Source organism: Erythrolamprus reginae, chromosome 9 (assembly GCF_031021105.1).
Source record: "Erythrolamprus reginae isolate rEryReg1 chromosome 9, rEryReg1.hap1, whole genome shotgun sequence".
Taxonomy (NCBI): Eukaryota; Metazoa; Chordata; class Lepidosauria; order Squamata; family Dipsadidae; genus Erythrolamprus; species Erythrolamprus reginae.
This window is the reverse complement of record NC_091958.1, coordinates 47,564,399-47,589,800: the sequence shown is the minus strand read 5'-3', so window position 1 is coordinate 47,589,800 and position 25,402 is coordinate 47,564,399. Positions and strand designations below refer to the sequence as shown.

Genomic DNA, 25,402 nt, shown 5'->3' with positions numbered 1-25,402 from the left:
GAAATTTGTTCCTTCAAACTTGCAAAATTCTGTTAATATAGCCTTACAATAAAGTTGTGTTTTATTGCTCTGTTGTTCTGATATGATGTGAGCCTCCCCGAGTCCTCAGAGAAGGGCGGCATACAAATCCAATTAATAAATAATAATAATAAATAAATAAACTCATCTAAGTTTAACTCATCTAATCATATTTCCTGTCTGTTTATTTGGACAAGTGACACTAAATGATTAAGTGATCAAATGCTTCTGATCTGATTTCACCTTTGCTTTGCAGGCCAGCAACTGTAAATAGCAGAATTACTTGTAAACTTACTTAATCAGCACCACCGTATATATATAAATGGTTGCTATATGTTCTGCCGGCGTGTTTCAACCACCTGTAATTACAGGGTAATTAGTCCAGGAAGACACACACCACACGATAAAAGGAAAACCCAAAAGTTTTTATAAACAGAAAAACAGAAACAGCTCCCTTTTTAAATGTCAAAGGGATTTTCTGGAACACACAAGGCACAGGTTAAATGCAATCCAATTGCTCACCCAATAACTGGGAAATTGAGTCCAATTCTAAAGTCCAGAGAGTCCACACACAATCTTGAACAGCACAAAAACCACTTGACAAAACAATGAATCAGATAAACTGCCACAAGGCTAAACCAGCACGCTGTTCTTTTTATCTGTAGCACTAATTACAGCAGCCCCACCCAACCACAGGTGGCCTCATTTTCTCTTGTAATAATCCTTCAGTTGTTGTCTCCTATGCATCACTCTACGCGTGCGTGGATGTGTCATTAATTCTTGTTCAGAATCCAGGGATGATACAGATGATTGATCTCCTCCTGGGCTATCTGCCAAACTCCCCTCTTCCCTGTCACTCACGCTTCCTTGGTCAGAGGAGGCTTCATCGGCAGATTCCATCGGGAGCAAAACAGGCCTGCGTCATGTGGATGTTTCCCCCACATCCACCTGCACATTCCTTGGGGCAGGAGCTGGGCCAGAGCTAACCACAACACTATACGAGACAGTTGCTAAACAATGTGGACACTAAAATGAGAAATACCTGTATTACTTTCTTGCAGAGGCAATAATTAAGGCTCAAGTTGGAAATTTGTAGAGTAAGGGGGGGGATTGTGTAGTAAGAACTCACAAGCTGAAGAGAAATTTCATTTTATTACTTGTGTATACAATTGCACTTAGGGTGGAAAGAAAATGTCAGAAATAAAATACAAAGGAAACATTTTTGGACAAAGAATTTCTTCGGCAAAGCCCAGCTTGTTAGAAATGACACCCTCTGGAAGGTTTTTGATGGCTCAGGAACTATGCCTCGTTTGGGCATTTGCAGAAGCCAATAAATAAATCTAGAACCTTGGAAGATGCTCCTTCAAGCACACCTCGACACATATCGCAAACTGGGAGAAAAATGTGCGCGCACATAGTAGATGGAACGATTCAATTTTTTCTCTCCACCCCAAAAATTTAAAAAGCATTTTTGCTCATTTTCCTGAAATGGTAAATTTTAAAAATGTGTATGGGGATTCAATTCCACATCAGGGCCTGGATTTCTACCCAGTTGAAGGCAGCAGAAATGAAAAAGATATCCCAGATTCGTCGGCACCAAAATATCCAAGCTACGTTGTGATTTAAAGTCTGGAGGTTCCGACCCAATTTGAAGTGGAGATTTATAGTGGAAACAGAAGCTCAAACTTCTCCTCAGCTGCGATGTTTTCTCTCTATTTCGGTGCGAATGTCAACCTGTAAATGTGACATGGACAAATAAAAGAAAGTAGAATTTCAGTTCCAAATATCACTAGCAGGGTGTCTAACTTGGCAAATTTAAAACCGGTGATAAATTTAGGACCTATGGTAGCTGGCTGGGGAATTCTGGGAGTTGAAGTCCACAAATTTTAAAAGTTGCCACGGTTAAATATCCCTGAGCTACAGAGAACGTTGCAAAATCACGTTAAGCTCTTTAATGCAATTTTTATTTTATTTTATGAATGATTGATATAACCCCTTAATATAATTTAATAATCTTTTCCTATTCAGAATGATTCCATATTGACCCACAATGGGTTTATTTTAGAAAATGTTTGCAGAGAATGTACAGATTCATTTTTAGGATGAATTAAAATTATCCACTTTAATAAGCAGTAATATAATAGCTTATTTCTTTGGGGCAGGTATTTCAGATTTTCTAAGCAATTTAAAGATCCTAGCTGCTCGGATGCTTAATCATTTAAAGGAAAACCTTTAGAGGATTTTTACAATTCTACCAGACAAATGTATTTTATACAAAACAAATCATGACTTGTTGTGTCAATATTTCAGAGATAATTACTTACCTACACAGAGAAACAGGATGACCAAAAGGTGGGCAAATAGTAGCAACAGCATTTAGACTTACGGTATATACCACTTCATAGTGCTAAAGCCCACTGCAGCTGAAAAGTCTGGACTCCGGTAGTCTTAAATCAAACTTGTTTATTCATGGCAAGAGAGAATACAAACACTGGAACGGTAGAATTGCCGGAATGAGGGCAACGGCTAACCCGTTGCCCTTTTATACTCTTTTTAACGCGGGCTTTTACCAACTGACACACATTTAACTTTCGCGGCTATTTTCTGAATAGCCGCGTCTTAACCAATCGCAGATTTTCTGCGAATATTTTTAAACAAACACAACACCCCTCCCTCTTCGGCTGAGACCATGATTACGTGTTAATCCACGTCACATAGTCCTGCAAGCGGATTGGTGGTTTCACAGATCTCTGGGACCTGCGCAGTTCATTTTGCTGGGAGCTGCTTGCCTGGACGGCTGGCTCCGTTGCTCCGCTAAGGCTAGTCTCTGACGGGCCTGGTTGCGATGATGCATTTTGATCTTCGCCGGCCGCCAGGGGCAACAGGCAGCCATCGCTGGAGTCTCGAGGTGGTTCTGGTAAGTCCTCTATTGGTTTGTCTACAGTAGGTAAAATGTCTGGGTTAGTCTTCATTCTTTTGCGTAGTTGGTCGACATGCCGATGCCAACTGCGCCCATCTGTTAATATTACAACGTATGTTTTTAAACCTGTTTTATCCAATACTGTGCCATCTTTCCATTTATCGTTTGAATCATAGTCTTTGGCATAAATTAAATCCCCGATGTTAAACTGTCTTTCACTTTGCATTTTTATTTCTTTTTGGTCATTCTGGTAATGTGGGTGAATTCTGTCTAATTTAGAACGAAGGTTTCTGCCCATTAAAAGTTCTGCCGGGCTTTTGTTTGTTGACGCTGACGGCGTAATATGCTGAATGGTTAAAAATTCATCAATTTGTTGTTGCCAATCTCCTAGTGGTGCTTCGTTTAATGCTTCCTTTGTGGTTCTAACCATTCGTTCTGCTTGCCCATTAGCTTGGGCAAAATGAGGTGGAGTGAGCACATGTTTTATGCCCTGGTCTGCAAGAAATAGTTCCATTTGACGGGCTGTTAACTGAGGCCCGTTGTCAGATACCAAAATGTCTGGAATACCATGTGTGGCAAACATTTTCCTTAATGCCTTTATAGTTGCACTAGTAGTTGTGGATGCCATGAGTTCAATTTCCAGCCACTTGGAGTATGCATCCACAACCAGTAAAAAGGATTGGCCCCTGATTGGTCCTGCAAAGTCAATATGTATTCTAGACCAGGGCCCTCTTGGTGTTGGCCACTCTGATGGTGTAACTTTTGGTGGGTTGGGTCTTGTTCTCTGGCAGGGTATACAACCACCCACCCATGACTCTATGTCCTTGTCCAACCCTGGCCACCATAAATGACTTCTGGCAATAGTTTTCATTTTGACTATTCCTGGGTGACCTATATGCAATAACTGCAATGCTTGCTTCTGTAAGGCTTTTGGAATAACAACCCTGTCTCCCCACAATATACAATCTTTTAACACATTTAATTCAAACTGTCTATTCTTAAAGGGTTGAAATTGGTTCGGTTGTTGTTCAATTGGCCATCCCTTTAGTATCCATTGTTTAATATATTTCAAAATTGGGTCTGCTTGTGTCTGATTGGCTATTTCTGTTGCTGTTAATAACGTTTGTTTACTAGATTCAATTAATAAAACGCTTGAGGCAGGGGCTGGATCATTGACTAATTCTGTTTGGGGGCACCTGCTTAATGCATCAGCATTTCCTATGTCTTTCCCCCCCCTGTGGATTAATGTATAATTGTAAGCGGCTAGAAAAATAGTCCAGCGAGTCATGCGAGGAGAAAGAAAGGCGGGAGTTTGTTTGTTTCCCGCCAAAATGCCTAAAAGCGGTTTATGGTCGGTGATTAACGTAAAGGGCCGACCACAAAGGTAATAATGAAAACGTTTAACTCCAGCGACAAGGGCTAACGCCTCCTTGTCGAGCTGGGAGTAATTCCTTTCAGCTGCCGAAAGAGTTTTAGAATAATAGGCTATTGGGGCTTCTGTGCCGTCCGGAAAGTTATGGCTGAGGACGGCTCCTATGCCGAACGGTGAAGCGTCGCAGGTTAGGGATAAGGGCATAGCTACATTATATTGCACTAGGACACTATTGGAGGAAAGTAAATTTTTTACTGCTTGGAAAGCGGCTTGTTCTTTTGGTCCCCACGTCCAGGCAGAGTCTTTCTTTAGGAGGTTATGAAGTGGTTCTGCCACCGTCGCTTTCTGTTTAAGAAAGACGGAATAAAAGTTAAGGAGTCCTAGGAATGCTTGTAAGTCTGTCTTATCTGAAGGGGTGGGGGCATTTCTTATGGCATCAACTTTGTCATTTGTAGGGTGAATCCCAAAACGATCTATTGTAAACCCCAAGAATTCAACTTTGGGCACAGCCCAAGAACATTTGTCTGCTTTCAAATGGAGTCCTGTTTCTTTAAATTTGGTTAAAACGCGCCTGATTCTGTCCCATAACTCAGATTTGGATGTGGCAGATATTAATACGTCGTCGAAATATGGAACGACCCCAGGAATATTATTTAAAATGCGTTCCATCAAACCCTGAAAGATACCTGGGGCGGTAGAGACTCCAAACTGGAGCCGGGTGCATTTAAAGGCACCTCTATGAGTTACGATTGTCTGGGCTTCAGAGGTGTCTTGATCTACGGTGAGCTGTTGATATGCCTGTGCCAGGTCCAACTTCGCGAAGATGGACCCATTTCCTAAGGTGTGCAAGAGTTGTTGCACTACTGGGATTGGATAGGCATTATGCTGTAGTGCTTTATTAATCGTGGCTTTATAATCTGCGCAAATTCTAATAGAGCCATCCGGTTTAACGGGCGTTACAATAGGAGTTTCCCATTTAGCGTGGTCAGTGGGAACTAAAATGCCCTGAGCTATTAATTTGTCCAATTGTTCATCCACTTTAGGCAAAAGTGGAATGGGGATTCTGCGGGGCTTTAATCGGATGGGCGAAATATTTGGGTCCAAATTAAACGAAATGGGGCTGCCTGTATATTTACCCAGAGCGCTAGAGAAAACTTCGGGAAATTCTTTCAATAAATCATTTGGGTCAAAAGAGTCACATACATTGTTAACCCCTGAAATTTCAATACCTAAAGGTTGTAACCATCGAAGTCCCAGTAATGAGTGTTTAGGACCGTCAACCACTAATAGAGGTAAAAACCCTTGAAATTTTTTAAACGCAATAGGAACATTTAAGCATCCTAACACTGGAATTGAATGGCCCTGAAAATCACTCAAACCCGGTTCCCACGGTTGCAAGTCAGTTTGTTTTACACGAGGTAAATATAATTTAAGTTTTTCCCAAGGCATTATGGAATGTCTGGACCCGGTGTCTAATTCCATTTGGCAGGGGTGGCCGTTGAGGAAAAGGGAAACAAATAGCTTGTTTTCCGCAGCGGGAGAATTGCAGTTTACGGAAGAAGGGGAGTTACCTCGTTGGTTAGAAGAGGGCGAGTTGTCAGCCGGGCGGGAAACGTTGCGCGAAAACGGTGGTCGTCGATTCCTCGGTGAAAAATAGGGTCGTTGGTTTTGTTGAGTTGCTGGAGTTGGGTTGGCGGCGCGGCAGACTTCGGCGATGTGGCCGCGGCGCTGGCAACGGCGGCAGTAGGCGTCCTTGAAATGGCAGCGAAAACGAGGGTGGTTTCCGTTGCAGCCGGCACATCTGTCTGCACGGGAGGCTTCTTTGGCGTCGTAGTCGGAGGCTCTTCGGATTTGGAGACAGGTGTCGTCTGGAGTAGCGGATTCTGAGTGTTTTTCATCAGAAGGGCAGGCGTGCCAAGGTGATTCATCAGGAATGTGATGAACGGTTGAGGTTGCGCGTTTAATTTCGGCAACAGATGTTTCAGATACCTCGGAGGCTTTTGCTGCCTTAAGAATGTCTTGGAGAGAGGCATCCTCATCAACTAAGTATTTCTTCTGGAGCGTGATATTGGTTAGACCGAAAATAAGGCGGTCCATGAGCTGTTCCTCTGGATCCTTGTATTTGCACTTCGGGAGGAGTGCGCGTAGGCGAGTTATAAAATCGTTGGTGGATTCTCCGTCCGCTTGCCTCATCTGAGCGAATTGATGGCGGTATACGCGGACAGGAGTCGTCGGCTGATAATGGGCGGCAAGTTTTGCTTGTAGAGTTGACCATGCGACGGTTTCCAGGGTGTCTGGGTCAACGAGTGTAGAGGCTAGGCTGTAGACTTCTGTGCCGCAATAAGCGAGGAATATAGCTTTCTTCCTCTCGTCATCGGCGTCATGTAGATTGCTCGCTTTCAAGAAAAATGTAAATTTGGACATATACGAGGTCCAAGCTTCCGTCTCGGAGTTGAATACGGGCGGCGGTGGAGCCATGGCCGAGTTCATGGCTGCGTTAGCGGGAGTTCGACCTCTTCGTCGCCACTGAAAAGTCTGGACTCCGGTAGTCTTAAATCAAACTTGTTTATTCATGGCAAGAGAGAATACAAACACTGGAACGGTAGAATTGCCGGAATGAGGGCAACGGCTAACCCGTTGCCCTTTTATACTCTTTTTAACGCGGGCTTTTACCAACTGACACACATTTAACTTTCGCGGCTATTTTCTGAATAGCCGCGTCTTAACCAATCGCAGATTTTCTGCGAATATTTTTAAACAAACACAACAGCAGCAATTTCGCCAAAAAAGCTTCTAGAGTTGTTAACCTGATCCTACACAGCTTCTGCTCAGGCAATCTCACACTATTCACAAGAGCCTACAAAACTTTTGCCAGACCCATCCTAGACTACTGCTCATCTGTCTGGAACCCATACCACATCTCAGACATCAACACCCTTGAAAATGTCCAAAGATATTTCACCAAAAGAGCCCTTCACTCCTCCACTCGAAACAGAATATCCTACGAAAATAGACTAACAATCCTGGGCCTAGAAAGCCTAGAACTACGGCGCCTAAAACACGATTTGAGTCTTGCCCACAAGATCATATGCTGCAACGTCCTACCGGTCAATGACTACTTCAGCTTCAACCGCAACAACACAAGAGCACGCAACAGATTCAAACTTAATACGAACAGCTCCAAACTTGACTGTAAAAAATATGATTTCAACAATCGATTTATCGAAGCGTGGAACTCATTGCCGGACTCAATTGTGTCAACCCCTAACCCCCAACATGCAGTCTCCCTTAGACTCTCCACGATTGACCTCTCCAGGTTCCTAAGAGGCCAGTAATGGGTGTACATAAGTGCACTGGTGTGCCTTTTGTCCACTGTCCAATTGTCTTTCCTTTCTCTCACTTATCATATATATTTTCTTTCTTTCATATATCCTCTCCTCTAAGTTCACCTTTACCCTTATATATATTACTACCTGTCTATTTTTCTTCCTATGTATTTGTGTATTGGACAAATAAATAAACAAACAAACAAACAAACAAATAAAAAATAAATAAATAAATAGTGCTTTTACAGTCCTCTTTAAGTGGTTTACAGACAGTAACCCTGATCTATCTTTCATTTTAAAAGATTACACATCTTTCTATAACTCAGAGTCCGTTTCGGAGTGAGCTGCATATAAATGCAATAAAAAAATAAAATAAAATAATCAGCAATTCACTGGCAACAACAGCCTAAATCGAAAACCATTCTTGTTTCGTTTAAGCAAAGGATGGACAGCCATCTGCTGGCAGGTTTTAATTCGATTCCGTTTAAATGTTTTCATCAAAGAGGTTAAGGAGCATCGTTTCAAAAACTGGAAACTTTTTAGTATATAATCTCACCACTCTAAGCTTTTATCCATTCGGGACTATGGCTTCTCCATTCATTTGGATTGAATGAATGGAGACATTAACACCATTGAAAATGTCCAAAGATACTTCACCAGAAGTGCCCTTCACTCCTCCACTGGAAACAAAATTCCCTACGAGACTAGGCTTTCAATCCTGGGCCTAGAAAGCCTAGAACTAAGACGCCTTAAACAAGATCTAAGAATTGCCCACAAGATCATATGCTGCAACGTCCTGCCTGTCGGCGACTACTTCAGCTTCAACCACAACAACACAAGAGCACACAACAGATTAACCGCTCCAAACTTGACTGTAAAAAATATGACTTCAGTAACCGAGTTGTCGAAGCGTGGAACTCATTACTGGACTCCATAGTATCATCCCCAAATCCCCAACACTTTACCCTTAGATTATCTATGGTTGACCTATCCAGATTCCTAAGAGGTCAGTAAGGGGCGAGTACAAGTGCACTAGAGTGCCTTCCGTCCCCTGTCCTATTGCTCTCCTATATCTCCTATACCTTTCTTCTATTTTTATATCTCTTCTTCTATTCTTTCATTGATATGTCCTATTACTATATCTTCTTTTCTATTCTTTATTAGATATACTTACTATGAGTATCTCCTCTATAACCATCATCATGTATTTTACTATGTGTATATAGATATATACCCACTAAAACCCTCATTGTGTATTGGACAAAGTAAATAAATAAATAAAATAAAATAAAAACAGTGGTCGGCTGAAACTGGTTTAACAACCTGTTCGGTGAGCACACACTTTGCCTAATAGACTTGAGGGCAGCATTCAAAACACAGTGGTACCTCTATTTAAGAACTTGATACATTCTGTGACCAGGTTCTTAAGTAGAAAAGTTTGTAAGTAGAAGCAATTTTTCCCATAGGAATCAATGTAAAAGCAAATAATGCGTGCAAACCCATTAGGAAAGAAATAAAAGCTTGGAATTTGGGTGGGAGGAGGAGGAGGAAGAAGAGGAGGAGGAGGACAGTCACTGCCGAAGGAAGAAGGTGAGGTGAGAGGAATCAAAAAAATCCAAAACTTTAAGGCTTTAAAAAAAAAGAGAGAGGGACTCTGAGGTGGCGAGAAGGAGCATGCGCCACCCATATACCTGGCGCGAGGCTGCCTCCCATACATTGCGCCAGAGAGAGAAACCCAGGGGGAATGGCATGAAACTGGCCGAGCCTTCGTGCCACTCTCAATTTTCCTAGGAAATTTTTCTGGGCTCAGGTTCTGAAGTAGAAGAGACAAAAAAATATTGAACACCCGGTTCTTATCCAGAAAAGTTCTTAAGTAGAAACATAGAAACATAGAAGATTGACGGCAGAAAAAGACCTCATGGTCCATCTAGTCTGCCCTTATACTATTTCCTGTATTTTATCTTACAATGGATATATGTTTATCCCAGGCATGTTTAAATTCAGTTACTGTGGATTTACCAACCACATCTGCTGGAAGTTTGTTCCAAGGATCTACTACTCTTTCAGTGAAATAATATTTTCTCACGTTGCTTTTGATCTTTCCCCCAACTAACCCCAGATTGTGTCCTCTTGTTCTTATGTTCACTTTCCTATTAAAAACACTTCCCTCCTGAACCTTATTTAGAGGCGTTCTTAGGTAGAGGTACCACTGTATAGCAATTTGAAGCTCAGCTCTTTACCTTCTAAGGCAGCCCCGGTAAGTAGAATAGGGGAGCACAGAAATCAGCTGTTTGGTGTGAATCAGCTGAGCCAGAAAGAAGGAAATATAGGAGAGAGGTGGGTGCCGGGGCCAGCTGATAATCGGAATTACCAGTTTGCCCGAAATGGTACGAACTGGTAGCAGCCCATCATTGGATTGATACAAAGTCATTGACTTACTGCCCGACTAATAGTTTGGAGGGCTGGAATAAGGCGAAGCAATTCTTTATCCTGACGATCGCCTTGCCACTTAGGGACCACGATCACATTGGACATCTGCGAAAAGACAGGAACATTCATTTGAGGCTGAGGGTCTTAAAAAACTGCCCTAATTTAACAGCTAGTCCTGACTTTTGAAGTGTTGTCTGCCACCAATTTGAAAGCACTTTATGGAGGCTAAGGGATCTATGTTCACATTTAATCAGGGCATAGCTTCCTAATCAATCAATCAATCAATCAATCAATCAATCAATCAGAGACTGGTTGATGAGAAAACATAGAAACATAGAAGAAAAAGACCTCATGGTCCATCTAATCTGCCCTTATACTATTTCCTGTATTTTATCTTAGCAGGGATGTACATGTATATGTATATGTATATGTATATTCCTTTCACCCATTTCCTCCCATTTCCTCCCATGTTGACTGTAACTTGTTGCTTATATCCTAAGATTTTTATTAATATTGCTTCTTCATTGCTTATTTGACCCCTATGACAATCATTAAGTGTTGTACCACATGATTCTTGACAAATGTATATTTTATTTTATGTACGCTGAGAGCATATGCACCAAGACAAATTCCTTGTGTTTCCAATCACACTTGGCCAATAAAAATTCTATTCTATTCTATATGTATATGTATATGTGTGTGTGTGTGTGTGTGTGTGTTTATCCAAGGCATGATTAAATTCAGTTACTGTGGATTTACCAACCACGTCTGCTTTAAGTTTGTTACAAGCATCTACTACTCTTTCAGTCAAATATTATTTGCTTCTGATCTTTCCCCCAACTAACTTCAGATTGTGTCCCCTTGTTCTTGTGTTCACTTTCCTATTAAAAACACTTCCCCTCCTGAACCTTATTTAACCCTTTAACATATTTGAATGTTTCGATCATGTCCCCCCTTTTCCTTCTGTCCTCCCAGACTATACAGATTGAGTTCATGAAGTCTTTCCTGATACGTTTTATGCTTAAGAGTCTTAGACCTTCCATCATTTTTGTAGCCTTTGTCGGAGTACCACTTTGATCATTACCTGGTAAGGAAAGGCTTGCAAGGAAGTTGCAACCGCCACAGTCCTGTCTAGATCTCTTTCTATTACTGACAGATCCTTTACATAGGAACCATTGCTACAGAGGCAGTCTTCTTGATAGAACCGGTGCCTTGGAAGAAAACAAGGAAGAAAGATAAACTAATTGGCATCTCACATTTCTATGAACAAGAACACACATTCAACTTTGCTGCTATTAAGATTGTGGGCTGAGTAGGGACAAAAATAGCCAGGGAAAAGCTTAGAGCCCCTTGTCAAGTCACAGAAGTACTACTACATCAGCTTATCAGGTATTTAAGAGCTGAGGATGGGCAGCACAAGGGAAGGAACAATCGCCAACAACAAGCCATGGGTGGAAACTAAACAAGGAGAGAAGTAACTTGGAGCTAAGGAGAAATTTCCTGACAGTCGGAACGGTTGATCAGTGGAACAGCTTGCCTCTAGAAGTTGTGAATGCCCCAACATTGGAAGTTTTTAAGCAGATGTTGGATAAACATCTGTCTGATGTAGTGTAGAGTTCTTTGCCTAAGCAGGGGGGTTGACTAGAAGACCTCCAAGATCCCTTCCAACTCTGTTATTATTATTATTATAACTTAATCGCCATCCATCCACACCTCTCAATTAACAACTAAAGCCCACATACAACCAGACACCACATAAATATTACACATGGTATATAGCTCAGTGCACACATTGTAGAGAGAGAGAAAAAGAGAAAGGGGGAGAGGGAAGGAGAGAGAGAGAGAGAGAGAGAGAAAGAAAGAAAGAAAGATGTGGAGACTCTAGAAAGAGTGCAGAGAAGGGTTATCTGATGATGGGCTATAGCAGAAGTCCAAAAGCTCAGAAAGACTAAACCTCTGGTCAGTGTTCCCTCTAATTTTTTGGGGGGTGAGCAGAAAAGTATAGTGTCTGAGTGGCAGTCCCTTTGGGACTGGGCAGCATATAAGTATAAACAAACAAACAAATAAATAAATAAACAAACAAACAAACAAACAAACAAATACATACATACATACATACATACAGAAAGAAAGAAAGAAAGAAAGAAAGAAAGAAAGAAAGAAAGAAAGTAAGTAAGTAAGTAAGTAAGTAAGTAAGTGTGGGCGTGCGCTGTTACACATGAGTGAGTTCTTGCATCCATAATTCTATCCTTTCTATGTCTCCCTCCCTCTTTCCTCCCTCCCTCTTTCCTTTCTATCTCTCCCTCCCTCTTTCCTCCCTCCCTCTTTCCTTTCTATCTTTCTCTCCCCCTGCCTTTCTCCAAGCCCTTCCTTTTCCCTCTCCCTATCTAACTATCCCCTCTCCCTCCTTTCTATCTCTCCCTCCCCCTTTCACTCTCTCCCTTCCTTCATCTTTCTTTCCCTCTCTCTCTCCATCCCTCTTCCTTTCTCTTTTCCTTCCTTCCTTCCTCTCTTTTTTGCTCTTTCTCTCTCTCTCCCTCCTTCCCTCCCTCTATGTCTTTCCCTCTCCCTCCTTCCCCCCTCAGGTCCCTGTTGACCAACCCAGATTGTATCCCTCAACATTCTCCTGGGACACATATATTTGCCTTCCTTTGTAAGGGAGATAAAGCTGAAGAGTGCCCAAGAAATTTAATCTCCTTCAAATCTTGTTTTGCCCCATCATTTATTCCAAAGCCTTCATCACCTGATTAGCTTCCTGTGTGGTCCAAAGACTTTCAACATTTGATCAGCATAATCTTGCTTGGCGGTGGAGAACACAAAGATCTATAAGGAAATTGCAAGAAGGATTTCTCAGAAAGTTGTCAAGCATCCAAACAATTTGATACTTTTTGTAAGTGAGGTCTCCAGAACTGAACACAGTATTCCAAATGTGATTCTGCAATTCAGCACAGGTCAAATTTAGTTGTGGTAGAGCACTTACCTCATAGATTTTGGCCACGGCTTCCAGAAATTCAGGAAGATGTGGTCTTAGCTTTATCGAAACCTCAAAGACACAAGAGTTAGAAAACTGAAATGAGAACTCAGTTAACCCCCAACACAATCCCGAAAAACTCATAATGGGTTCAAAGGATTTCTAACTGCTGATGATTGAATTAAGATTATGAAAATAAAACTACTTGACTACTTCCAGATTAAACTGTCCTTTTTCATTCTAAACAAAGCAGTCATTTTATTGTCTAAAGAGACCCAAGAATGTTGAGACCAGAAACTTCCAGCAGGTTGGTAAATCCACAGTAACTGAATTAAAACATGCCTGGGATAAACATATATCCATCCTAAGATAAAATACAGGAAATAGTATAAGGGCAGACTAGATGGACCATGAAGTCTTTCTCTGCCGTCAGACTTCTATGTTTCTATGATAGGAGGAATGTGGATGCTTGGTTTTAAAATTGGGGTTTTTAGGGTACTTTTAAGTTTAGATTTCTACATATTTTTTTGTATTTACCTTTGCTGTGAGCCATCCTGAGGAAATCTAAATAATAGTAATAGTAATAGTAATAATAGTAATAGTAATTGTTAAATCACGACTCCGGAGGTTGGTTAAACAGTATGCAATTGTAGCAAGTAAGACAGGAAACAATCACCAACAAGTACCTTCCGAATTAAGGGCAACGGCTAGCCCGTTGCCCTATTTATACTCTTAAAAATGGCGGGCTTTTCCCAACGGACAGTCATTTAACTTTCGCGGCTATTTTCCAAATAGCCGCGTCTTAACCAATCACTGAATTTCTTACAATATCTTTAAAAGAACATAACAGTAATAGTAATAGTAATGGTAATAGTAATAGTAATAGTAATACCAGTACAGTACCGATATCAATACCAATACCAATACTAATAATAACGATGATGATGATGATTTTATTTTATTTTTATTTTTATTTATTTATTTTTGTCCAATACACAATACATATTGGAGAGAATAGACATGAAGTATTATATATAAAGAAAAGATATAAAAATAGAGGAGAAGATACATGAAAGGGAGAAAAGATACATGATATATGAGATAAGGAGAGACAATTGGACAGGGGACGGAAGCCACACCAGTGCACTTATGTACGCCCTTTACTGACCTCTTAGGAACATGGAGAGGTTAATCGTGGATAGTCTAAGGGAGAAATGTTGGGGGTTAGGGGTTGACACTACTGAGTCCGGTAATGAGTTCCACGCTTCGACAACACGATTGCTAAAGTCATATTTTTTACAGTCAAGCTTGGAGGGATTAATATTAAGTTTGAATTTGTTGCGTGCTCTTGTGTTGTTGCAGTTGAAGCTGAAGTAGGACGTTGCAGCATATGATTTTGTGGGCAATACTTAGATCGTGTTTTAGGCGTCGTAGTTCTAAGCTTTCTAGATGATGATGATGATGATGATGTCAGATGGCAACAATGCACCTTTTCAGAAATGTCCTCCTGCTGGTGCCCCCCGTACTGCTAAAAATGGACCTCCCTCTCCATAGATACTAACCTGATAACTGCTATCCTGGAAAGGTGTGGTGAATGTGGAGGCATCATCCCATGCAGCCGTCAAGGAGGACAATGCCAGAGTCCCTTCCTGTGGAAAATACCAGTGAAACGAGGCTGAAGATTCAAACACAAACGGGTGTTTTGTGTAAGAGTCTCAATTTTGCGTAAGATCTCCTGCGCTGAGATCTTCAGCGGAGGAGATCTTTGAGTTCAAGACACTTCAAACAGCAGCAAAACATCATTGACTTGTGACAAGCAAACTTCATGCTCTAACAAACTGCTGGGTCATTTCTTGCTAGCTACAAAACATCTCTTCGGTTTCCAGGGGAAGAGGAAAAACTGACCGGCCAAATGTAATTGGAACTGGGGAGGAGAGCTATAAACCTGGAGCAAGACAAAAATGTCTATGTTATTTCTAGTGGTGGGATTCAACAACTGGTTTGTGGTGCTCTAAAACTTACATTCTACTGCAGCCCCGGGGAGTAAATCAGCTGACGCACGGCAATTTATTTATTGATTTTTTGATTTGATTTGATTTGATTTGATTTGATTTGTATGCCACCCCTCTCCGAAGACTCGGGGCGGCTAACAACAATAAAGAAAACAATGTAACAAATCTAATATTAAATTTAAGAGACCAATCATACAAACAAGCATACCATGTATAAATTCTATAAGCCTAGGAGGAAGGGAAAAAATTTCAATTCCTGCATGCCTGACGACAGAGGTGGGTTTTAAGGAGCTTGCGAAAGGCAAGGAGGGTGGGGGCAACTCTGATACAGTGGAACCCCGACATAAGAGCTGCTCTACTTAAGAGCAACTCGAGATAAGAGCTGGGAGGGGAGAGATATTTTTGTTCTACTTACAAGCCCAAATTCGAGATACAAGCGCCAAGGAGCTGTCTCCTGAAGCCAAACGCTAACTTCCGCGTTCGGCTTCAGGAGACAGCTGCGAAGCGGCGCGCGTGTTTTAAACGGTTGCAGCCGGCCTGGGGGGCTCGGGGGTGTGTGTGCTTGCAGCTTTCTTTCTTGCTCTTTTTCTTTCTCTCTTTTACCTTCCCTTCCTCTATTTCTTCTTTTCTTTCTCCTTCCCACCTTCTTCCCTCCCTCCCTCCCTTCACTCATTCCTCTCTTACTCTCCCCTTTCATAAGTTTCCTTGCTTCCTTCCTCTGTTCCTGTCCCTTCCCCCTTTCTTTCTTTCTTTCTTTCTTGCTCTTTTTCTTTCTCTCTTTTACCTTCCCTTCCTCTATTTCTTCTTTTCTTTCTCCTTCCCACCTTCTTCCCTCCCTCCCTCCCTTCACTCATTCCTCTCTTACTCTCCCCTTTCATAAGTTTCCTTGCTTCCTTCCTCTGTTCCTGTCCCTTCCCTCTTTCCTTCCTTCCTTCCCACCCTCCGTCCATTCATTCACCCATTCCTCTCTTGATCGCTTAAAGTCGGTCCCTGGTGCAAAAAGGGTTGGGGACCTCTGTCCTACAGGATTGGGTGGCAGAGAAGTTGAACATATGTAAATTTAAAAGTTTAAGAAAGTTTACAAGTTAAGTGAAAGAAACTTCATTATTCATTTATATGTACATGTACATTTCTTCATTAAAAACATGTCTTTCTGCATAATTTAGACTAACTTTGTGAGTTTTTTGAGGGCTGGAACCAATTAAAATTATTTACATTAATTCCTATGGGGAAAAGTCGTTCGAGATAAGAGCTGCTCGACTTAAGAGCCCAGGTCCGGAACGAATTAAACTCGTATCTCGAGGTACCACTGTATCTGGGGGGAGCTGGTTCCAGAGGGTCGGGGCCACCACAGAGAAGGCTCTTCTCCTGGGTCCCGCCAAACAACATTGTTTAGTCGATGGGACCCGGAGAAGGCCAACTCTGTGGGACCTAACAGGTCGCTGGGATTCGTGTGGCAGAAGGCGGTCATGGAGATATTCTGGTCCGGTGCCATGAAGGGCTTTATAGGTCATAACCAACACTTTGAATTGTGACCGGAAATTGATCGGCAACCAATGCAGACTGCGGAGTGTTGGTGAAACATGGGCATGCCTTGGGAAGCCCATGATTGCTCTCGTCATGCCTATCAACGGGACTTCAAACGAAGGAAATATAGGTCAGGATAACGCAGGGGTGGAAGGGCAGGCCTAGCTGATTGGCAGAGAAAACCAGTTCGCTCTCAGCTGATCAGCGGAGATAGGGGTTTGCCCGAACTGCTCCAAACTGGCTGAATACCACCCCTGGTTATTTCCCATGGAACAAATGCACATCAAGGTTTGTAGAGATAATCATATTATTATTATTATTATTATTATTATTATTATTATTATTATTATTATTAATTAAATTGATATGCTGCCCCTCTCCGAGGACTCGGGGCAGCTTACAACTTATAAAAAACGATAGTGTACAATTAATATAAAATTAATTCATCAAATTAATTTAAAATTAAAATTAATAAAATTGATAACATTAATTTAAATTAAAAGTTACATTTAAAAAACTAAAGAACCTATTCAAATAGACACATAGCCATTCAGACAAACCCACTATACATTCATTGGCCAGGGGGCAGAATCTAATGACCCCAAGGTTGGCGGCATAGACGAGTCTTTAGACTCTTTTGAAAGGCGAGGAGGGTGGGGGCAATACGAATTTCCGAGGGGAGCTAATTCTAGAGGGCCAGGGCCCCCACAGAGAAGGCTCTTCCCCTAGGTCCCGCCAAGTGACATTAACTAGTTGACGGGACCTGTAGAAGGCTGACTCTGTGGGACCTAACCAGTCAATAACTTTAAAACAAGTCATCGCGAATGCTGGCTCTCAAGTCAGTTTTTGGACTCAATTACACCCAACAGGCAAACCCTAAATGAACGTTGAAGGGAAGTAGGTCATTCCCCTCAATTATTGGAGAAAAGCTTCAGATGGTTTGAAGAGCTTTACCACTTCCAAGACGAGCGTATTCTTTGGGGTCCGACGCAACTTCCTTGGTACCCTTCTCTGAAGTTTCTGACTGCCTCTTGGCTGGGTAAACCTGGGTTAACGAAGAGAGAACCTTTGTCCTCAACTGGAATCTGTCGTTTTCTCTCAAGCTTACCTTGTTGAGGTTCTCCAGCATTTCACAAAGAGTGTTCTCCATCGTCTCTGGAGATAGGAGCAGAGGTGATATTTAGCTGGTTCGGAGTGGGTCCGTCTAACCACCTCGGCTCTACGACATCCTATGTAGGGATGTTTTTAAGGCTGGCGCATGTGTGGAAGGCATGCATGTACAAGGCATGCGCGATGTTGTGAGTGCTCCTTGTCCACCTCAGGTCATGTCGGATTCTGAGGAGCATGAGCTAGATCCCTCTGGATACCCTGGGCCAGGGGGGTTGCCAGCTGAAGTGGGGAGCGAGAGTGAGGGAGAAACTGACCTGAGTGAGCCTGAATGAACCACTAGAGGGGGTTGATATGACAATGGAGGAGTGGTCCCAGTCAGAGGATGAGGAAGACATTAGAGTGGAAAGTCAATGAATTGACCCTCGCTATAGAAGATTGCTCAGAAGGCTAGAGGAGTTGCATAGTGAAAGATATTAGTGTATCGACTGAGCCTCTTTGTGGTGTGATGCCACTTCCAGGCAGTATAAAGGCAAAGGATCTTGGGAAATGGGGTGTGGAGTTTCAACATCGTTCGATGGAAGAGATGTGAGACTGGGGGTGTGTTTGAACGAGGCTTTAAAATCATGATTTTATGCCTCAATAACACTCATTCTCTGCTGGATGTGTCTTGCCAGGACTCCGGTGAGCACAATCCACAAGCTTTAAAGAAAAAGGGAGTTTGTTATCTAAAGAATGCTGATTAGGCCAAATTTGGCACCTTTCGTGGACATCGTTTACATTTAGATCAAAAGAGAAAAATACAGTGGTACCTCTACTTGCGAACTTAATTCGTTCCTTGATCAGGTTCTTAAGTAGAAAAGTTTATAAGAAGAAGCAATTTTTCCCATAGGAATCAATGTAAAAGCAAATAATGTGTGCGATTGGGGAAACCACAGGGAGGGTAGAGGCCCTGTTTCCTCCCAGGAGATTGTTAGAGAGGCCCCACGGAGGCTTCTCCTTGCCTTTTCCGGCCCTGTTTCCTTCCAGGAGATTCCTAGAGAGGCCCCACAGAGGCTTGTCCCCACCTTTTCTGGCCCTGTTTCCTCCCAGGAGATTCCTAGGGAGGCCCCACGGAGGCTTCTCCCCACCTTTTCTGGCCCTGTTTCCTCCCAGGAGATTCCTAGAGAGGCCCCACGGAGGTTTCTCCCTGCCTTTTCCTGCCCTGTTACCTTCCAGGAGATTCCTAGAGAGGCCCCACGGAGGCTTCTCCCCACCTTTTCTGGCCCTGTTTCCTCCCAGGAGTTTCCTAGAGAGGTCCCACAGAGGCTTCTCCCTGCCTTTTCCAGTTACAGTTTCAGAGGCTCAGGTTTGTAAGTGGAAAATGGTTCTGGAAAAGAGGCAAAAAAATCTTGAACACCCGGTTCTTATCTAGAAAAGTTCGTAAGTAGAGGCGTTCTTAGGTAGAGTCTGTGGAGAGGGGCGGCATACAAATCTAATCAATTATTATTATTATTATTATTATTATTATTATTAGAGGTACCACTGTACTCCTTTGTTCCTGGCCGTTTTAAAACCTGCTTTTTGTTATGTATGCTTCTGTCAAGAAAGAGTTGATTTATCCATAAAATGAAAGGGTTTTTGAGTCGGGGGTTTCGATCTGAGGGTCCTGCACAGAACACACGGAAGGTAGGATGCATGCATGGAATAGAGGCATGTGCACAAACCACGCATATGCACACAAAGTGAATGTGCGCACAGTAGCAATAAAATGGGAAACCCACCCCTGGATGGGAAGTATTCCAGTTAGGATGTTATGCATGCAAAAAGCATCACTCTAGTTGACATCTCCCTACATCTTTCATTATTTCAATGTCCTGAGATGGGAACAAGGGAAGTGGGGGCTGATGACATCACTTACATGTTCAGCACTTTGACTCCAGGGGATGCTTCTTGCAAGGGATGGCCTAAAGACATGGCATCTACCAGTGGCTTCTCTGCTTTTAATTTTGGAGTTTCTGGGTCTGCAAGAAAGAAATTGCTGTAAGCCTTTGAATTAGATAGCTCTTAGGGGATGTCTTCTAAGTCTGTGATGTTCAGCAAAAAAAAGACATTTGCAGGTATATTTGAGTCCACGGGGAGGGGTGGCATATAAATCTAATTAATAATAATAATAATAATAATAATAATAATAATAATAATATAATGATAATGATACTACTATTACTACTACTACTACTACTACTACTACTAATAATAATAATAATAATAATATAACAACACCAGCAACAACATATAATCATTATAATCTATGTATTGCTAACAATCTTAATTATAACACCATTACTTAATATATATATACATTTCTAAGTATTGATATAATACAGTGTTATATTCACTTATCCTTGCAATCTTAATACTAATATCCTAATGTAGATTAATATTGAATGGTCCTTGTATGTTTGGCTTAGAAACATAGAAACATAGAAGACTGACGGCAGAAAAAGACCTCATGGTCCATCTAGTCTGCCCTTATACTATTTCCTGTATTTTATCTTACAATGGATATATGTTTATCCCAGGCATGTTTAAATTCAGTTACTGTGGATTTACCAACCACGTCTGCTGGAAGTTTGTTCCAAGGATCTACTACTCTTTCAGTAAAATAATATTTTCTCATGTTGCTTTTGATCTTTCCCCCAACTAACTTCAGATTGTGTCCCCTTGTTCTTGTGTTCACTTTCCTATTAAAAACACTTCCCTCCTGAACATTATTTAACCCTTTAACATATTTAAATGTTTCGATCATGTCCCCCCTTTTCCTTCTGTCCTCCAAACTATACAGATTGAGTTCATGAAGTCTTTTCTGATACGTTTTATGCTTAAGACCTTCCACCATTCTTGTAGCCCGTCTTTGGACCCGTTCAATTTTGTCAATTTTGTCAACAACAACAACAAAGAACTGGCAGGATCATAAGCCCGAAGAAGTGGTCGAAAATGAGCAAGCAAAATTACTGTGGGACTTCCGACTTCCGACTGACTGAATTTTGAAACATAACACACCAGACATCGAAAAAGAAAGTATGGATCATCGATATCGCAATCCCAGGAGACATCAGAATTGAGGAGAAGCAGCTAGAGAAATTAGTGAAATATGAATATCTAAAAATCGAGCTGCAACGACTCTGGCATAAGCCAGTGAAAGTGGTCCCAGTGGTCCTTGGCACGCTGGGCGCAGTGCCAAAGCATTTCAGCGGACATTTGAAAAACTGTGGATTTACCAACCATGTTTGCTGGAAGTTTGTTCCAAGCATCTACCACTCTTTCAGTAAGATAATAATTTCTCACTTTACTTCTAATCTTTCCCCCAACTAACCTCAGATTGTGCCCCCTTGTTCTTGTGTTCACTTTCCTATTAAAAATCCTTCGCTCCTGAACCTTATTTAACCCTTTAACATATTCAAATGTTTCGATCATGTCCCCCCTTTCCCTTCTGTCCTCTAGACCAGTGATTTTCAACCTTTTTTGAGCCGCGGCACATTTTTTACATTTACGAAACCCTGGGGCACATTGAGCGGGAGGGGGCGGCGGCGGGGGGCAGCGCTAAAAAACGTTTGGTCAAAAAAATTCTCTCTCTCTCTCTTTTCCTCCCCTTCACTCTATTTCTTTCTCCCTCCTTCTTTCTCTCCCTTCCTTCCTCTTTCTTTCTCTCTCCATCCCTCTTTCTTTCTCTTCCTTCCTTCCTCTCTTTTTTGCTCTCTTTCTCCCTCCCTCCCTCCCTCCCTCTATGTCTTTCTCTCTCTCTCCTTCCCTCCCTCTCTTTCTCTCTCTTGCTTTCTTTCTCTCTCTTGCTCTCTTTCTTTCTCTTGTTTTCTCTCTCTCTTGCTTTTTTTCTCTCTCCTCTTTCTCTCTCTCTCGTTCTTTCTCTCTTGCTTTCTTTCTCTCTCTCTTTCTTTCTCTCTCTCTTGCTTTCTTTCTCTCTGAGCTTCGCGGCACACCTGACCATGTCTCGCGGCACACTAGTGTGCCACGGCACACTGGTTGAAAAACACTGCTCTAGACTATACAGATTGAGTTCATTAAGTTTAAGACCTTCCACCATTTTTGTAGCCTATCTTTGGACCCATTCAATTTTATCAATATCTTTGTGTAGGTGAAGTGGGGGGGGGGCTGATTCCAGAGGGTCGCCCCCCCCACAGAGAAGACTCTTCCCCTAGGCCCCGCCAAACAACATTGTTTGGTTGATGTGACCTGGAGAAGGCCAACTCTATGGGACCTAACCGGCTGCAGGGATTAGAAGGCGGTCCCATAACTAATCTGGTCGGATGCCATGTAGGGCTTTGTAGGTCATCACCAACACCTCTCTATTAATGCAGCCTAGAGGTATAAATACAATAAATAACAACCATGATGAGTTATTTTGTGTAGCTCAGATAGTTAAGATAATCCATTTGGTCAACAACTTGCACCGAGCTGGAAAGGAGACAAGCTCTGTAGGCAAACTGTATCAACGTAGCTTCAAATGTAGGCAAAGTGTTGGTTATGACCTTTAAAGCCCTTCATGGCATTGGACCAGAATATCTCCGAGACTGCCTTCTGCCGCACGAATCCCAGCGACCAGTTAGGTCCCACAGAGTGGGCCTTCTCCGGGTCCCGTCAACTAAACAATGTCGGTTGGCGGGCCCCAGGGGAAGAGCCTTCTCTGTGGCGGCCCCGGCCCTCTGGAACCAACTCCCCCCAGAGATTAGAACTGCCCCTACTCTCCTTGCCTTTCGTAAGCTCCTTAAAACCCACCTTTGTCGTCAGGCATGGGGGAACTGAGACATCTCCCCCGGGCATATACAATTTATGCATGGTATGTTTGTATGTATGGTTGTTTAGTAAATGGGTTTTAAAAAATATTTTAAACTATAATTTAGATTTGTCATGAATTGCTTTGTTCTGTTGTGAGCCGCCCCGAGTCTGCGGAGAGGGGCGGCATACAAATCTAAATAATAAATAAATAAAATAAATAAAACTTTCTGAACTTCAATTCAGGGAATAATGTCAATTATAAGCCCTCCATTGTAGTTCTGAGTGCTCTGGTTTATAGCATTAGGTTGGCTTTCCAAAACTTACCTGTGATTTCTGGGAAAGAGAAATAACTTTCAAAGGGCACACAGCCTGTGGTGATATTTTGGCGCTCCCAAGAAGATAATGAAAACATCTCAAAAGGTTTGACCCCTGAAGGACGGACACTGGCTGGACAGCCTACTTGCCTTAAGAAAGTCCTACAAGTGGGGAGCATGGCTATTCTTCTCCAGGTATTTACAATCTGAGCTAATTCCAGGTGGGGAAGTTATTCCCCACCCAGTGCTAATGGTTTACCTGTCTGCAGTTTTTAAAAACACAATGTCAGGGATAAGCAAAAAGTGGACTTAAGTTTGCCTGCCCGTTTTTTATACCTAACACTTCCTGGTTGCAAAACAAGATTTTCACCTTGTAAATTCAGAGAATTTGAGGTGCTGCCTGAAGCCAATAAAAAAATTACCCCTTCCACCATATTGCTAGAAGGAAATACGAATAATCTCTTTGAATCTTTAGCAAAAACTATTTCTCTTTGATTATTTTCACAAACCAACTAGGTAGACAACTTGATGAACAGGTAATAACCAGGATGCTAAATTTGCAATCAAGTTCCTGATAAAATATTGTTGTTTATTGACCTTGTGTCCCTGTAATTTTTACTCCAAGGAGTAGAAAGCTTGTAGACTAGTTTGCTAGTTAACATGGTAATCAAAATGTGCGTAAAATAAACCCTAGCAAAAGGCATGCCAAGATTATGGAGAGGAAAAGGCACAACTGTAATTCTAATCAGGTTTAATTAAATTTAGTAGGAATCAGGTTGCATTGAGGCCAATACCCTGAATGGCAGATTTAATTCATGAAACATGCTGGTTTTAAGAAAAAAACTATGGAACCCTAATTGTTAATCAGAAATGCAGGCTTACAAAATGTATTATCTTAAAACTATGAATCACAAAGTTGAATCCAAGTAAGAGCTGCTTGTTTTACTTAATGTTTGTTTAATCTTAGCATACCTTAAAATCTGAAAGCTTCATTATTACTTCATTCATTTGGCAGAACCAATGGGGGCTCTTTATTACTTTTAATAGTTGATATCATTAATCTTGTTCAAGAGAGTGATCAAGAGATAGTAAATTCTAGATTTATTGCCTAGAAATTGCGCGTTATGAACTTGTAGCTTATTCAGACAACCATAATTAAAGCCAACCCTGGCTTGTTCAATATTTTTCTAGAGTTCCTCTCTTTCCTGCTCAATTTAAGTCTTCAGGGAGCAATGTGGTTGCTGTTACTTCACACTTAGCACTGGTTGTTGGGGATGACAAAAGCAGTAGAACATTGCAATGTTGAGGACAACAATCAAATTCATTTCGAACTTTATTCGGATTCACTTTTCAATGCAGCCTGGACAACCTCTGCTAAGTGAAGATGATGAAATAAATTATACAGGAAGAACCTTTTCCCCTTAAAGCAGTGTTTTTCAACCAGTGTGCCGCGGCACACTAGTGTGTCGTGAGACATAGTCAGGTGTGCCGCGAAGCTCAGAGAGAGAAAGAAAACAAGAGAGAGAAAGTAAGAGAGAGAGAGAAAGAAAGAAAGAGAGAGAGAGAAAGAAAGCAAGAGAGAGAGAAAGAAAACGAGAGAGAGAGAAAGAAAGAAAGAGAGAAAGAAAGCAAGAGAGAGAGAGAGAGAAAGAGAGAGAAAGAAAGAGAGAGAAAGGGAGGGAAGGTGGGAGAGAGAAAGACATAGAGGGAGGGAGGGAGAAAGAGAGCAAAAAAGAGGGGAAGGAAGGGAGAAAGAAAGAGGGATGGAGAGAGAGAGAAAAAAGAAGGGAGAGAGAGAGAGGGAGAGAGAAATAGAGCGAAAGGGAGGAAGAGAAACATTTTTTGTCCAAACTTTTTTTAGCCCCCCCCCCCCCCTCAATGTGCCCCAGGGTTTTGTAAATGTAAAAAATGTGCCATGGCTCAAAAAAGGTTGAAAATCACTGCCTTAAAGGGACCAGGAGCCCTTTGAAGAAGTCCCGATAAATCTGTTTTTCAGGTCTCATTCAAGGCACAGAAACTGGTATGTTAGAATGACCTTGCAGAGGAAGATTTTGGGGTATTTTTTGTTTCAAATTTTTGCTGAAGAATCTTCTAGATAGGAACTTTATCTTGTTTCATTTTTACATTCTTCACTTTTTATGTGCCTGGGTTTGCTAGGGGAGAGCATTGCGATCTTGCTTGTTCTTCACTGAATTTTGTCCAAACATACACCCATTTTCTCTTACTTAGGATTGCAAACCCAGTGCCAGTGAATAATTAAAAAAAAAATTGCATTAAGTGGACTAGTGTCTTTAACAGCTAGCTTCTGCTATTTGATCTGTGCAAGTTTTGCACTGTGGGAGATAGGAGCATTCTCTATTTTAAAATGCTTGTTATCCCTTTATTTTTATACATACCTGTTTCCCCAAAAATAAGACATACCCCGAAAGTAAGGCGTGTCAGAGGTTTTGCAGAATTTGCTAATATAAGGCACCCCCCAAAAATAAGGCGTAGTCAAGTTTACATACGGTACGGGGGGAAAACATTCGGTACCATTCAAAGCTGTCTCCTGCTGGCCCCTTCCATCGCTTTGTACCGTCCAGTACAGCAGACACAGTCTGCTGCTGTCTCACCGCCATTACAGTCTCCACTA

General features: G+C 41.8%; 1 protein-coding gene across 5 annotated transcripts; it reads right to left on the bottom strand.

Annotated features, from left to right (window-relative positions):
• Positions 1-1,151: 1,151 nt before the first annotated feature.
• Positions 1,152-25,402, bottom strand: LOC139172228 (CTD small phosphatase-like protein 2-B). 5 transcript variants are annotated; one of them, XM_070761132.1, is made up of 9 exons: positions 25,303-25,402; positions 19,584-19,686; positions 17,685-17,731; positions 14,600-14,686; positions 13,047-13,109; positions 12,810-12,889; positions 11,151-11,277; positions 10,076-10,171; positions 1,152-1,752 (listed from the first exon to the last, which is right to left on the bottom strand). In XM_070761132.1, the coding sequence occupies exons 3-9, from the start codon at positions 17,724-17,726 to the stop codon at positions 1,711-1,713; spliced, it is 537 nt and encodes a 178-aa protein (XP_070617233.1). In that variant the 5' UTR covers positions 17,727-17,731; positions 19,584-19,686; positions 25,303-25,402; the 3' UTR covers positions 1,152-1,710. The 5 variants fall into 5 exon arrangements, with proteins under 5 accessions (XP_070617233.1, XP_070617231.1, XP_070617229.1 ...); XM_070761130.1 differs by lacking the exon at positions 17,685-17,731 and adding an exon at positions 17,531-17,621; XM_070761128.1 differs by lacking the exons at positions 17,685-17,731; positions 25,303-25,402 and adding exons at positions 17,531-17,621; positions 22,781-23,032.